General features: G+C 36.3%; 1 protein-coding gene across 1 annotated transcript in view; it reads right to left on the bottom strand.

Moving 5' to 3' along the window:
• Positions 1 to 3,808: 3,808 nt before the first annotated feature.
• The window catches only part of LOC131060359 (uncharacterized), a 67,458-nt gene continuing 55,005 nt past the window's right edge, over positions 3,809 to 16,261 (bottom strand). Inside the window, exon 4 of the mRNA XM_057993542.1 lies at positions 3,809 to 4,772. Within this exon, the coding sequence (XP_057849525.1) occupies positions 4,056 to 4,772 (717 nt within the window). The 3' untranslated portion in view covers positions 3,809 to 4,055. The remainder of the gene's footprint in view (positions 4,773 to 16,261) is intronic.

Genomic DNA, 16,261 nt, shown 5'->3' with positions numbered 1-16,261 from the left:
TCATCAACATCAAAGCAGTTCCCAGCAAAATTTGTATTGCAAGCAGTGAATTTCTTCTTCAAACTATGATTGTGATCAAGCATCATAAAGAGCAAAGCGAATTCAATTCAACGAACTCAGCATTTAGGCAAATTCCATCAACATTAAAAGACATTTTTCTTAAGCGTAGCATCATTTGATTCTTTTCCAACACACATACCAAGTCTAGTCCTTGTGATTTTTTAAGCATTTTTATCAAAATCAGGTCTGATTTTGGGTAGTGTAGGTCTACATCAGGGTTGTAAAGGGCTTTGAATTTTGAAATTCCTTGAATATCATTTATGTTCAAACCCTTAAATTACAGATTTTTGTTCTTAATCGAATATCACGGCATCTTCTGACCATTTTCAAGAAAAATCTAAGTTAGTATATGGTTAGGGTTTGTAAGTGCAGCTAGGGTTTAGCAATTCATTATGGTTTTCATTGATTTTCTAGTTTTCTAAGGACTAAATTGCTATCCTTGTTGATAATTTTCAATCCTACATACTTTAACATCCTTTCAAAACTCTAATTTAAGAAATTCTCACAAGTGACGGATGTCAGCCCCAAAGGCCAAAGGAATTTCAAGGCAGGTACTTATCAAAGAGGATTCAAAGGGAGTGCACCCTGAGTCAAGGATCACATCAACCATTGAGCTTATCCACACATCAAGACCTGAGATTTGGAACCTTGGAGTCACCTCTAGTGATCACTTAGTTCAACATTTGGGAGGATTTTGTTCAAGAGAAGATAAGATACCTTAGTATTTTATTGTGTTTGAGGTGCATAAAAACACATCAATAGATAGAAGATGAAGGGACTATATAGTGAAAATCTACCAAAATTGCAATTTAAACACAACCGCCATTTTTTTTGCCATGGAAAAATCGAGATTAATCCCGAAGTGTGATTCAAAACATTACATGCATTCCTTTAATAATTAAATTATATATATAGATTAATGTCATAGTAACCAAGAGACATGTCTCCTACCCCTAGAGACCCGTACCGGTACCGAATACTTCTCCAGAAACTTCTTGACACATAAGGTGCTTTTTGTTGTCGTCTCTGAAGTCTCTCGATTAAAAATTGACGTCTCCTCCTAAAAAACTTAGGGCAAAATGCAGCAAAAAGGCAAAAAAAAATAAAGCAAACAAATAAAATAAGGAAACTATTTCACAGGAAGACAAAAATCCATGCAAAGTTATAGTGATCGGATCTATTGACAGTGTAGACTTTGTGAAATGAATGATTTCTTATCATTGTGATAGTCTAAAGAGAAATTGCCTTTACTATTTAGCCGACAATATTGAGTGCGCTCAACATCTATATTACCTTACTTTCACTAAACAATTTAGACTGGCTATTGAAGAGCACACGGTTATACTGAGAGGGGGGGTGAATCAGTATAACAACAAATTTTACCAATTTAAAATCTTTCAACTTCAATCACAATTATATAGCTTATCTCATTAACATATTCATTGCATACCAACATTCATATGTGATCTAACTAATATGAACACAAGTAGAACACAAGATATATACGTGGAAACCCTTACGAGAGAAAGCCACGGCAATAAATGCTTTTATATAAATCTTCTTTTACAATGTTCGTGGGCACCAACCCCTAACTCTGTTTGTGAGCACCAACCCACTGGAAGCACCAACTCCCAAATCTGATTTCGTGAGCACCAACCCACGGGAAGCACCAACTCCCCAATCCAGAATTAGTTATAATCTGATTCAAAGATGACCACCACAAAAAGCATCCACTTCAGATCAAGTAACAGACTTACAATACTGCTGCAAATATATATGACAACTCTGTAACACAAATCTTATCCCCTTCTTTAGAAATGAACATAAACTCCAGACCATATATTTTTCAATATTTGCTCATATCTTATTAATCTTCTGATTATTCTGAATTTTAATTTCAGAAATTCTTTATATTCTGAACATTTTGCAGCTCTTATATACTGATATTCATGTTTGTCTTCACAGCAGAAGTATTCTTCTTATAATATTATTTCAGTATTTATTACACCACACGCAACATTCTATACTGCCCCTTTCCTTTTATGAGAAATTCTAACGCAGCATTACTCACACTTATATACTGCAGTTTTTTTTCTTAGAATAATAATCACAACGCACACACATTCCATTCTATTCACAACATGATTTTATACTTTTTAACTTCCCTTAAGAGTCGCCTTTCTTCGTACAAGCAGTGACCGCCTTATATAAAGTCACGACTGTCTGACTTTGTAAATGTCGCACCCTTAGACTTGTTACGATTTGTTAATATTTAATATTAACAATTGTTAACCACCGTTTTTATTTTAATCGCTGACATTATCCTACAATCATTTTACTCGTAGACGATCTATTATGTTTTGATCGTATTAACCTTGACCACATAGAACCATGATCCATTATTTGAAGTTGAACTTCCATATGTATTAAAAATACAATTTGCCGTAATATATCTACATTTGTTATCTCTAAATGATCTGCCACTGGTTGCGGATATGAATATAATTTGCATACATATGAATTATGACCTGCCACTGGCATCGTATTATGTATGGTTGTCTCTAAATAGCCTGCCACTGTTATCGTGTTAAATATGTCTGTCTCTATATAGAGTATAAAATATTCTGTCTATGTATTTATACAAGTACGATAGTAATACTGTCTATATGATCAGACTGGGAATTGTACAACTGGACTGCTGCATTTTGTCATAGTATTATGTATATATATAATAATGAACTATATATCTGTGTGTGTTCACACACTGTATATATATATATATATTTCTGAGTCGCTGTGTGATCAGACTGGGAGACTTTCTCCATTATAGTCACTGTAAATATACTGAAAATATGACCAGAACTACGATCCATGATCTGCCATAATATTTGTTTCTCTGCAATTTTCTAAACCAATTTTCTGAATTTGGAAACCATGGAAGACACGTAAAAATGAATGTCTGTAGTTTCTGCACAGAAAATTCAGTATGAAGAATCTGATTGCTCTCCCTTGCATAATCATTGAATTTGTTATGTATGCTCAGACTTCTTTATCACAATATAATGCATAGCTATAGTTTATGAAACATAATAGTCTAAATCAGTAAATTCCTTTGACATCAATGACAATATTTCCATCAGCTATGATATCAGCAATATAAACAATTTTAATTTCAATTTTTGTTCAATTTTGAAGTTTATGTTAAACTTTAGCACTGTTCTTGTTTTCAAAGTTCTCTGTCATGACATGTTTTGGAAATTATTAAATACTATTTATTAAAAAAAATTGGCATCTCCAAGTACCCTCGTCTCCTATTTTTTTAAATTAGTTGTACTAGTACCAGTACCAGTCTCCAAGTACCCCCGTCTCCTGGTAACCTTGATTAATATTATTTGTATCATGAAATACAAAAAAAACAGAATGCACTTTTATCATCAACTACTAGGGCAAGAACAAGTTAAACTGTTGCAGGGTAACAAATCGAGTCAATATCAAACATGATTAGATGGTCAGATATCAGAGACCTTGAAATTTACAAAAAAGGCATCTTTCATATATAGCCAAGAAGCCTTGTCAAGGCTGAAAAGAGTATATAAACAAGGAATCCAATAACTCCTCGTCACCCAGAAGATTTATATTGTCACTGCAGAGGTTGGTTTTATTTTGATTATGAGATAATAAATTACTTTTCTGAATTTTTTACCTGGGATTGAAACCCACTTACAGTGCAGTCTGGACCTAGGTCTGATTATAACAAAGCCATGGTCAATGGCCTAATAATTGAAGACCAATATTTGATTAGAGTTATCAAAACTATAAACAACACTGCTGTTTATTGTTTGTTTGATTAAACAACAGTAATGAATTTCTTTTATAAATAAAGTAAGAATAATGCAATTAAACATTGTCTCTAGCATATCTGAGAGGGGTAACAACAAGCTACTACAAATATCCATGAAATTCATTTATGTGAGTGTTTATAGTAGCAAACAGTTCTATGAGCTGTCAAGCACCATTTCACTAGCCCCCATATAAGTGCAGTTTCTATGTCTTCTTTGTTTTAATCTCACCTTGATATCAAGACCATGGTCAACCAGGGACTGGAGGACTACCATTAGTTTCCCTTCAATCTTTTCTCCTTTCCTTGGTGTATATACTGCTGTATAAATATCATCTGCAAGAGCACGCTGAGCAAGAAGTCCACCCACTGCTGCACATGCAGTCAAGTCCTTTGTAGATAGCAGTTCATTTTTCATGTCCTTGGAGATTGACTGTGCCACTACAACCACTTTGCTAGTAACTCGATGAACAATACATGCACAGACAGAGCTTTTGGAAATGAAAATATCCAAGCAAAAAGGTCGCATGTATGCATCAGTGATCTCCTTAAAGGACATCAATTTCTTCTTTCTTTCCAGGGCTTGTTCTTCACAAGACCAGAAGTCAGTGGGAACCAGATTGGATGAATTTTGTGCATTGAAGTTTTCCTCGTTAGTTAGTTCATGCTTAAAACCAAAAAGTTTGCTTTTATTTGTTGTCAGCTCAAGTTTTGATTCTCCTTGTTTCTTGTTATCTTTTCCAGATTTTTTGTTAACATTATCCCTAGTGGACTGTTTTTTTGGTTTCCTTCGGTGAAAATTGAAATTAAGTTCCTCATATTCATGGGAGTCAGTATCCAACTTGTAGAACAAGTGTCCACGATCACGCATGTCCTGGACCAAGAAAATGAACTTAGATCAGGGGAAGGCATTCAACCATTAAGAAGAGTTTTTAAGTGCGAACTATATAATCAACTTCCTATTTAAATGTGCATATATGCATCCTTAGATCTGCAATAGTACTTGCAGCCATCCATACAATCTGATGCCATGAGATAATACAGTTTAACAAAGACCAGCATTCAGGGAAATAGTTAGTGATATGAGAAAAAATATGGCATCAGATGAAGTGTACCAAATTTCTAAGAAAAATTTCTGAAGCTTAATGGAGAAGCAATTTATAAGAAAATAACCGAATCTTAGATAGTGATTTCTGTGAATAGAGATTTACCAATGTTAGATCATTTATTAGATGAGAAACAGAACATAATAAACATATCAATTTACACCATTTTTAACTGTTAACATGAAAAAAAAATTCAGAGCAGTTTATTGATGGGTTAAACATGCATAAGATCCCAATTTGAGCTTTGGTACAGAAAAACTAGCCATGTTTGCACAGGAAATTTACCTTGTCTGATATCTGAGTAAATCTCTTGGCAAAAGCCTTGCTCAAATATTTCTCCTTGTAAAGCATACATAAAAAGTTGATACTTTGAGACTACATATTATTTTATAAGATAAATTGAAATATATTTGCAAGACCACAAATTGCTGAATGTTTAAGTCAATGCAATATATCCTGTTGTAATATATCCTTTTGACAGAAAAATGCTACAAAAATGTCGAGGACTTAATTATTGGATTGGGGAACCTCTTCTCTTCACCACTTGACACTAGTTATCCAAGGAAGAACCAGCCATGCACCCAGTAAAAAAAATCTCAATCTTCACTTCAAATATTTAATACATGCAATTATTACTTACAAAAACTTGTGAATTTCTTCTTCAAATGATTAGCCCTTTGAATTTTGGCTGAACCTTGTGCCACTTATGAATGTGAACAAAATTAGAGCTTATTTGATGCCATTCATATGAAAAAGTGTTACAAGTTGACACAAATGTGCCTCAATGACATCATCTTTGTGCAATACAACCTTCGCCTTCACTTGAAAAAGGTGGAGGGCTCAGATTGTGATCATGTGATTGACTTGGATGATACCAATCCATACTGCAATTGGATCGTCTAAAAGGGAGACCCCGTGTTTATAGATGAGATTGTTGATTTTGTGAGGCAAGTAGAGAAGTGTGCAGAAGAAGGAAGCATCATATTGGATGACATCATGGTTGAAGATGATGATGATCTCAACGATTCATTAGCTTTTAATTCAAGGGCTGAACAACAACCAATTGTGAAGAGTAAGACCCAACCAGCATCTTAAAGAATAGAACAAGGTAATGAAGTGCGCACCATAAAACAGCAATAAGAATGAGAAACCAGCCATTTGATCTAAAGAACCAAAATTAGCAAGAGGAGCCATTGTGCCTCCTTGACCCACTATCTCAAGAGCTGCTACAATGGTTTCTTGCCTAAATCAAGGCTTACATGGACTTTCTCTTGCCTATAACAGCAATGTTCTACAAGATACAACTCTCTGAAAATCTTACACACTCTCAAAGACTCAGGCTGCAAGCAATAATCCTTAACAACCAGTTTTCTTGATAAACACTTAAAAATCCCCTTACAATGGCCTATTTTGGAAGTTTTATAATAATATCAATCACAAATGAATTAAAGAAGCAAGTTCAACCATCCTTGCAACTGAAAGGAATCTTTTAGACAGATTTTGCAGCTCACAGTTCCTACCTCTGTTGCTTCTATCATGTGTTTGACAACAGTCGAACCTATTCTATTAGTCCAGTTTCTGAGTGGGAGAATTTTGACCAATGTCAAACTAGTTAGATACATTCAACTGCAGTCAAATGCATAAAATCTGTCTTTCCCTCTATCAATTCTAATTTTCCTGTGTTCAAATCCTTCCATTATTTCTTCCTGTGTCTTCTCATCATCAGCTTATGTAACTTGATTTGTGTCATTTTCTCAAGAATGAACCTTAACAGGGTGTTAGTCATAAGGGTTAGCATCAATGAGACCATAAGTAAATAAGCTAGCCTCCTTAACAAACATTACTGATCCATTAATTTTGGATCATGGTACCTCCACACTCAAGCTGCCAATCACCTAAATCCTATTGCCATTAAAACAACATTACAGAAATGTTTTTAGATTCTAATAAGGAAATTCAATCAAATTTGTATCTCAAATTTTAATTATGTCTTCTAAATTTTTTTAGAATTTACAATTGAATCTATTTAAATTTCCAATATGTGCCTCTACAGGTGGCTAGTAACAAGAAGATCCAATTGTGTTTAATTCTACTTTAGCTCTTTAGTATAAGGCTAAGTTGTCGGGTTTGTGGCTTTTGGCCTCCTAACACAAACCAAGTCCGCGCTGGGTTCGCCCAGGTTTGGCCAGGGTGAACCCTAGGGGCCCTTGGGGTGAACCCTGGCTGAACCTAGGCAAACCCAGCCGACCAGCTGGGTTAAGTCACATCAAAGTGACTTTTAAACATTAAAATTTAATTTTTTTGCCTTTTTAAATATTTCTTTAATTTTTTGCATATATCTGTGTGTGTGTGTGTGTGTGTGTGTGTGTGTGTGTGTGTGTGTACGGACGACCCCAACCCACAAACCCAAAAGGCAACAAAATATTTGCCTGAACCCTGTAACTTAGGTATAAGGAGATCCATTTGTGATTACATAGAGTCTAAGAAAAACAATCATAATATAAGAGAGTTCATTGATTATCATACAATTTGATTTTTGTGATAGGCCTTTTTGAGATTTAATTGGATGGAATGAAAATTTGGATAGAACCAAGGACTAGCGTGTCCATATTCCAATGAGGGAAAGAAAACAAACTTCAAACCACACTTATCCATGATAGGAATGGTAAGCACCATACTCCACTCCAACCATAGTTCTAGAGTTCTTCATAAATACAACCACAATAATCTGTGTAGGCTGGATCAGTATGCTCACGATGCATATTATACTTGCACAAGTCAAACATAATCACACATGTCCACACACATTATCTGCAGAAAAAGGATGGCCAAAAAGTTCAATTTACTATACTGTTGTGACGTTTTCACACATCACCCCATTGCAATGGGGACCCCCACTTTTTTTCTGCTTCCTAGGATAGTGGTAGAGTCTTTCGCTATTAACCTTTGTGTTGAAGAAGTGTAGTGGGTCAAAAGTTAATCAAGTTTGTCTCTTTAGGATGAAGTGAAGTCAATCAGTTATCGAGGCTTTTGGAATGAATGACTCATCTTTTGCTTGCAAGAAATGCTAAATTTGATTGAGTATACGAAAATTTCCATTGCTCCCTCAATGGAACGAATTGCCTTCCTTTGCTCTTCCATGGCATCAACAGTCACTTCCTTGACCTCATAGAAGCAAAATGTGAGATGTGAACTGAGGTGTCAAGTTAAGTGTCAATTTGAGCATGACAAGCGAGGAGGTTTGTTAATATGCTTCCCTTGGATGAAGTTCACCAAGTGCACAAAGTTTATTTCATCGTCCAAGAGGTTTGATTGTGCTTAATCAAGAGGCAGGTTGCAAAGGCAAAATTTAACTAAGTATGTGAAAATTTCTATCGCCCCTTGACAAGAGCGAAGTCACTTCCTTTGCCAATTGAAGGGAGAAAACTTCCTTCCTCTACCTTCCATGGGGTCCAATGTAAATGTTCAATTTACATTCAATATGCAAGTTATATTCTATTTGATATTATCTTGTTCTATGTACTACTGATTTAAAAATATAAATCTGACTATCTTCTTTTGTATGGCAGGTGAGAGGAACATTTATGAATTTTGATGTCCTTTCTCACAAATGCCATTTGATATATATATAGCAGACTGGGTACGGTCAAGCAATGCCTTGATCGGTCATGTCTTTAAGACATGGCCGATCAAGACATTACTTGATCGTGCCCCTTCGCTATAATAATAATACATGGCGTTTATTTACCAAACGGTGTATGCTTATATTAACACCCAATAACAATCGGTGTATGCCAATTAGTGAATGCTTGCCTTAACACCCGATAACAATCGGTGTATATTTATTCTTCCACCCAATATCAATCGGTGCAAACATAAGTTAACATCGATACTAATCGATGTTTGGTCTACCCGATAATTGTTTGTTTTATCATTAAATGAGTTAACCGAATTAACTCGGATTGCAATGATTAACCCGATTTAATAATCGGTGAACACAAATAGCGTAACCGATATTAAATCGGGATACTATGCTATAGAATGATAATTGTCAGTTAAGCATTTTGATCGAACTAATTTGATTGATCATATACAAATAAAGAATGGTTTATCAAATGTGGGCTTGAAGTTATTCATCATAATTATCGATATGATAAATGATTGAATGAGAGACTTCATTTATCTCTCATTCAATCATTTATCTTACCGAAGCTACTATGCATTAACACTCCCTCTTAGCTAGGTAAGATAAATGAGAGCACTGTATCAAGCATCACAATTCAAATGATAGTTAGCATTCTTTTACACAATCTAACCTTCTAGGAGATCATATCACCTAATCACATCATATGAAGTATCACCTAAACACGTGATACAAAGTGTCTATCACATCAATCTTGTGATGACAGGATATCACCTTAACAAGTGATATCAGTATTGTCTAAGCACACAATACTTAAGGATAATCATATGAGAAAATATTCAATTCTCATCTTTATCCAAGTTGTGGTAGGTGCACTAACATTTCATATAAATGTTTTACCACAACACAATCATGGCTCATCCATGATACACCAGAGATCCAACATGACAATTGGTTTGGACATTATAAGATCGTCACCTTATAATGTCTCCATACAAGTGTTCATTATCTTGAGAGATCGTCACCTCTTAGATATGAACTCAGGGGATAAAAATCCAAAATGTCCTATCATGACAAAGAAGCTTACACATTAAACATCTTATTGATATGTAAATACAGATTACAAAGCAATTTACCTTTCTATCATACCTAAACTTTTTTTGAAGTGATCAACCTTCACCCTGGAAAGAGGTTTGGTCAGAATATCTGTCGTTTGATCTACTGTACAAACATATTCTAATTGAATTACATTGTTGTCTACCATATCTCGCACATAGTGGTATGGGATCTCAATATGCTTGGATCTGTCATGAACACCGGGTTAACTAAAAGTTTTATGCGGCTCTGATTGTCACAGTGTATAATAGTGGGTTTCATAGGTTCTCCAAACAACCCCACAAGCAACTTTCTAAGCCATACTACCTCTCGAGCAGCCATAGAAGCTGTAATGTATTCTGCCTCGGTGGAGCTTTGAACTACAGAGGACTTTTTCCTGCTGATCCAAGATATCATAGCTGAACCCAGACTGAAACGACACCCTGAGGTGCTTTTTCTATTAGTTACACTTCCAGCCCAATCTGAATCTGTAAATCCATGTAGGTTTATGTCAACTTTCTCATATTTGAGACCAAGGTTTAGAGTACCTTGTAGGTATCTCATGATGTGCTTTACTGCAACTAGGTGTATCTCCTTAGGTTCACACATGAACTGGCTTAAGGCATTAACTGCATAACAGATATCTGGCCTTGTATTCACCAGGTACATCAGGGACCCAATCATTTGTCTGTATTGAGTAGAGTCAGTGGGTTGTGACTCTGTTGCTGCTTCTTTAAGTTTATGTAAATTGGTTTCCATAGGAGAGGTCATGGGCCTACAGTTTAGCATTCCGAATCTCTTCAATATATCCATGGTATACTTTCCTTGGTTTAGTATATTGTTGTTAGAATTCTGCCATACTTCCAATCCTAGGAAGTAATGAAGGAGTCCTAAGTCCTTCATATCAAATTCTTTGGATAGATCTTTCTTGCATTGATCTATAAGATGATCATTTCTTGTGATTAATAAGTCATCAACATATAAAATCAACATTAGCATATCACCTTTATTTCTTTTGTAGTAGAGATTAGAATCTGCATCATTTTTTTAGAAGCCTAGTTCTAAGAGATAGGTGTCAATTCTTTCATACTAGGCCCTAGGAGCCTGTCTAAGCCCATAGAGAGCTTTCTTAAGTCTGCACACATGAGACTCTGCATCATAAATTTCAAACCCTTCAGGTTGCTCTAGGTAGATTTCTTCTGAGATCTCACCATTTAGAAATGTTGTCTTAACATCCATCTGGTGTACCTTCCACCCCTTAGCTGTTGCAATGGATAATACAGCTCTTACTGATGTATATCTGGCAACAGGTGCAAAAGTTTCTTCATAATCTATTCCTTCCCTTTGAGAGAAACCTCTAGCTACAAATCTAGCCTTGTGTTTTTCAATACTACCATCTGCAGCATGTTTGATCTTAAAAAGCCATTTAGATGAAACAACAGATTTCTTAGTTGGCCTAGGAACAATCTCCCAAACATCATTTTTCATAATGGACTGATACTCTTCAGACATGGCATCCTTCCATACTTGATGTTCAAGAGCCTTTGATACATTGTTTGGTTCGGCTTTGGAGAGATCATTCATAAGGGTAACATAGCTAGTGAATTTGTTAGGCCTTTTACTTTCCCTGAAGGTTCTTGAAGGAGCAACAAACTTCTGAGCTTCTACCATAGTTTTGGTGGCCCATAGTGTTCTTTTCTTGAGGTTTTCTCTAGGTGGACTTTGAGTTTCACTTATAGTTTCCTCAGGATTCTCCCTCTGAAGCTCAGGAGTAGGATCTCTATCTATGCTAGGGGTGGGGATATAGACTTCAGGGTCTAGAGAGCTTTGGGCTCTTTTGAAAGCTAAGTCTTCTTCAAAGATTACATCCCTGCTTAGTTCAATATTCTTTTGACCAGGTATATAGATCCTGTAAGCCTTGGAGGTTTCACTATATCCTACAAAGATTCCCCTTTTCCCAGAAGGCTCTAATTTTAAGTTTTGATTTAGTAAAGACTTCCTCAGGGGTCTTATCTTCAAGATGAGAGTGGGGACATTTGTTTGAATATATACAGCAGTGCTAGTTGCTTTTACTCAAAGATTGATATTTAGATTCTGATCAAGAATCATAGTTTTGGCAGCTTCAACGATTGTCCTATTTTTCCTTTCAGCTATCCCATTTTTGTTGAGGGTTATAAGGTATTGTTAACTCCCTCTTAATCCCTGAATTTTTACAAAACTCTTTAAATAATTCTGATGTGTATTCCCCCCAATTGTCAGTTCTTAGGGTTTTTATTTTATTTCCTGAGTAGTTCTTTGTTAATGATTTGAATTCTTTAAACCTATTAAGGATCTCTTCTGATTCTTTACATTTCAGAAAGTAGATCCAAGTTTTCCTAGAGTAGTCATCAACAAATATTACATAATACAGAAATCCCCCCAATGAAGGTACGGACATAGGTCCACATACATCAGAATGAACTAACTCTAAAATTTTACTTGTTTTCCTAGTACTATTCTGAAAAGCACCCTTAGTATTTTTACCTAGGGCACATCCTATGCATGCCCCTGAATGATATTGCTTTAACTTAGGTAGACCTATGACAAGGTCTCCCATTGATGATATAGCTCTAAAATTTAGGTGGCCTAGTCTTCTATGCCAGATTTCGTTGGTATCTGTAGTCTCATGAATTAGGACTAAGTTGGGCTCTGTACATAGCTCATACAAATAGCCTTGTCTTTGACCAATTGTTTTTAGCTTTCTTGATGGATGAGTTCTTTGGCCAAGCCAATACTTTGTTGTCCATGAAGGTTACTCTGTATCCATTGTCCTCCAGTGCTGATATTGAGACTAGATTTCTCTTGATGCCTGGAACATATAGCACTCCTCTAAGTTGTAATGATACACCCGACTTTAGTTTGATGGTGTAGGTTCCAACTCCTTTGATAGGGTGTGTAGAATCATCTCCGATAGTTACTTCCTCATCATTCTCCTCTTTCATGGAGTCTAGTACTTCTCTGATCCCTGTGATGTGTGTGGATGAGCCACTGTCGATCACCCAGGAGTTCACTTTGTTTGATGCTTGATTTGTGAGTGTTGAATAGAGTACATACTTCTTGGAGTCCTCTTCCCTTTTGGATTTTCCTGTTTTGGCAAATGTGGCTTGTTTAGCTCTTTCTGGACATTTGGCAACATAGTGCCCAAATTTGTCACATCTGTAACACTGAATCTGAGAGAGGTCCTTCTTGAAGGAGTTCTTGCCGTGACAACCTTTTATCTTCCTGAATTGCTTCTGCTTGCCTTTCTTGTTTGAGTTCGTATTTAGAACTTGAAGATCTTCATCTATATTCTTTAGCTTGATCCCTTTCTTATTTTGCCTTGATTCCTCTTGGAGACAGTCAGCTTTTACCCTATCGAATTTTGGGAAGTTATCCCTTGAACTGATGCCTTGGACGAATGTTTCCCATATGCTAAGCAACCCATCTAAAGCAATGAGGGTTAATTCTTTGCTTTGGATCTCATATCCAAGGGTTGCCAGTTCATCCCTTAGGGCAGATATTCACATGAAGTAGGCATTGACTGATTCTCCTTTTTATCATGGCTATGTGATTTATTTCTGTTTTTAGAGCCAAGGTTCTACTGGCATTAGATATCTCAAAAGCATCTTCAAGTGCTTTGAACATGTTGAAGGTTGTTTCATGTTTCCTTATAATGGGCATAATGTTGTTCCTTACCCCATCAACTATGATTTTGATAGCCTTATCATTTCCTTCTCTCCAAATTGCTTTGTCAGGCTCAGTCTCAGGTTCTTCAGTTTCAGTCTTTACAAATGATTCGACTATATTTTCTTTTAGAATCATTTGAATTCTGAATTTCCATGCAGAGAATTCATCACTTCCTCCGAGTCTGTCTTCAAATATAATAGCACTAGCCATTGATAGGATTGTGATGTTGAATATATGCTTGATTTGAATTTTATGTAAAATTGAACAGCCTCAGGTTCGATTTAACTATAGCTCTGATACCATGTAAATGATGTTCAATTTACATTCAATATGCAAGTTATATTCTATTTGATATTATCTTGTTCTATGTATTACTGATTTAAAAATATAAATCTGACTATCTTCTTTTGTATGGCAGGTGAGAGGAGCATTTATGAATTTGGATGTCCTTTCTCACAAATGCCATTTGATATATATATAGCAGACTGGGTACGGTCAAGCAATGCCTTGACCGGCCATGTCTTTAAGACATGGCCGATCAAGACATTACTTGATCGTGCCCCTTCACTGTAATAATAATTCACACTTCTTTCAATTCTTCCCTAACGACTCCACTTTGGTGCCCAAAGCCCCTCTAGGGCGGAATTTTCACTCTATCATGGAATTTTGAACTTTTCACATCCTCCATGGAATGTCCATTTTGGCGCCTTCCATCATTCCTAGGCAGCATTTGTCACTCAGAAAGGAATTTCAACATTTTCATAGATTCCTTGCAACCCCCACTTTGGTGCCCTCCATAAGGCTAGGGCGCATTTTACACTTGGTCAAGGAATTCACCATTTGTCCTGCTTTCCATGCCCTCTTCTATTTAGCGCCCTCCTAAGGAGTAGGATGGAATTTCCACCTAGACATGGATTCTCGCAATTTTTCTATTTCTCCATGCACACTCCATTTTGGTGCCCTTACTTGGCCTTGGGTGGAAATTTCATCTGAGGAAGGAATTGATTATTTTGTCCTCCTTCCATGACTCTTGGGTTTTGGTGCCCTTCTTCCATGTTGGGCGCTATTCCCCACTGGGAGTGGAATTCACTCTTTTCTCACCTTTCCATTTCCACCTAAGTTTAGTGCCTTGGATTCTTCATGGGCGCAATTTGGCATGGGTGAAGGAATTTCACTTGTCTTGGATTCTTCATGGACTTAGATGAATTTTTTGAGCTTTCCCTTTCAGGAATAGAAAACACTTAGTCCTTTTGACTCTCTTTGTCTTCTTTCTGACTTCCCAGAATTAGCAGTAGTCGTGAATGCTTGGCCTTCATCATCTTGCCTGAATGGTCCTATCAAAATAAACTTCCAAAAATAGAAACTTTCAGAACGTCAGTGTTAGACCCCTAAACAGGACACATGAATGAATTACTATAAATAGAAACTTACTAAAAATAGAGATTACTAATTATAGTAAGTTCGATTTTTGGCAAAATGACGGCATTCCAGGACTCACCATCCCTAAAAAATAGGAACTTTCTAAAAATAGAAAGTTGCTCCGTTTTGGCTCAAATTTTACTGGGAGGCTCCTTGAAGGGTTCTGATTCCAGTTATATGCTCGGTTTTTCCAAAACCCTAACAGAAACCCCTAAAATCTAGGACTAAAGGCAAAAACCCTAAAATTGACAAAACAGGCCCTACACTTCATCAAATTCACTCAAACAAAAAGCAGACTTCACCAATTTGACCCCCGAACATTTTGCAAAGCAGAGAGACTGACGAGACTATCACCAAAAAACCACAAAAAACAAAACCAAACAACCAGGAGGGCCTAAAAAGTAGGGGGTCCCCATCTGGGATGGGGTGATGTGTGATTAGGTCACAACAAGTATGTGTTTGGTTCCTTTGTGTGTTGGCTTTCTTACCACTTGCCGTTGTTTTTGTGTGTTTGTAGTGTCATAGGTTTTCCCCAATATTTAAATTGTTGATTACCTTCGGTACCCTTTTTGCCTAGTTAACTGATTGCTTACACAAATGTTTTGACCATTTGTGCGAGCCCGTATGGACATTAGGCCTCCAGATGAGAAAAGGGGAGACATCGACCCTCTGAAGTTTACAAGCTAGGCACAATGAAAACTATAAAACCTTCAAAGAGGCTCTACAAACAGAAGAGTCAAAAGAACTACCGAAAAAAGTTGCATTTGATGTGGGAATTGGAGGAGACTATTCAGGAGCCTTCCCAGGCTAGGGAGGAGACAGCTGCAACAAAGCTGAAGGAGGTAAGGATCCTCTCCTACCTAGGGTTTTGAGGTCAACCCTAACGAAGAAATGATCATTGCTGTTAAGAAAGAAGAAAATTGACTTAAGAATACTGCTATTTTCCTTGCCTGTCTTGATAACAATACCCTTCTGGCTAGAAGCTTTTTTGATAACTAGTTAAACACTGTATGGGGTAAAAAACTTGGCATTTATATTTCCTTTTGCAAAATGATACAAAAGGGACTCTGTCATTTTCTTTAAAAATCATAATATGCAAAAAAGAGTTCTGGAAAAGAAGTATTGGAATGTTGGAAAGTCTCTTATCAAAGCTATAGCTTGGTCACCTGATGTTTCTCAAAATGAAATCTTGTTTTGCTCCACTACAAGATGGATCAATGTCAAAAATGTGCCAATCCAAATTTGGAAATTCCTACCCCATCTGCTTAAACCTATTGGAAAAACCCTTCAAGTGGAAGACACTCATTCTACATTACCTCATATGAATGTTAGTTTTTATTTCCTTCAAAGAGGTAGTGCAAATTCCAAAGATCCTTGAATTTTCCATGAATGACC

Source organism: Cryptomeria japonica, chromosome 11 (genome assembly GCF_030272615.1).
Source record: "Cryptomeria japonica chromosome 11, Sugi_1.0, whole genome shotgun sequence".
NCBI lineage: Eukaryota > Viridiplantae > Streptophyta > Pinopsida > Cupressales > Cupressaceae > Cryptomeria > Cryptomeria japonica.
The sequence above is the reverse complement of the archived record's forward strand: the minus strand, read 5'-3'. Positions and strand labels throughout refer to the sequence as shown.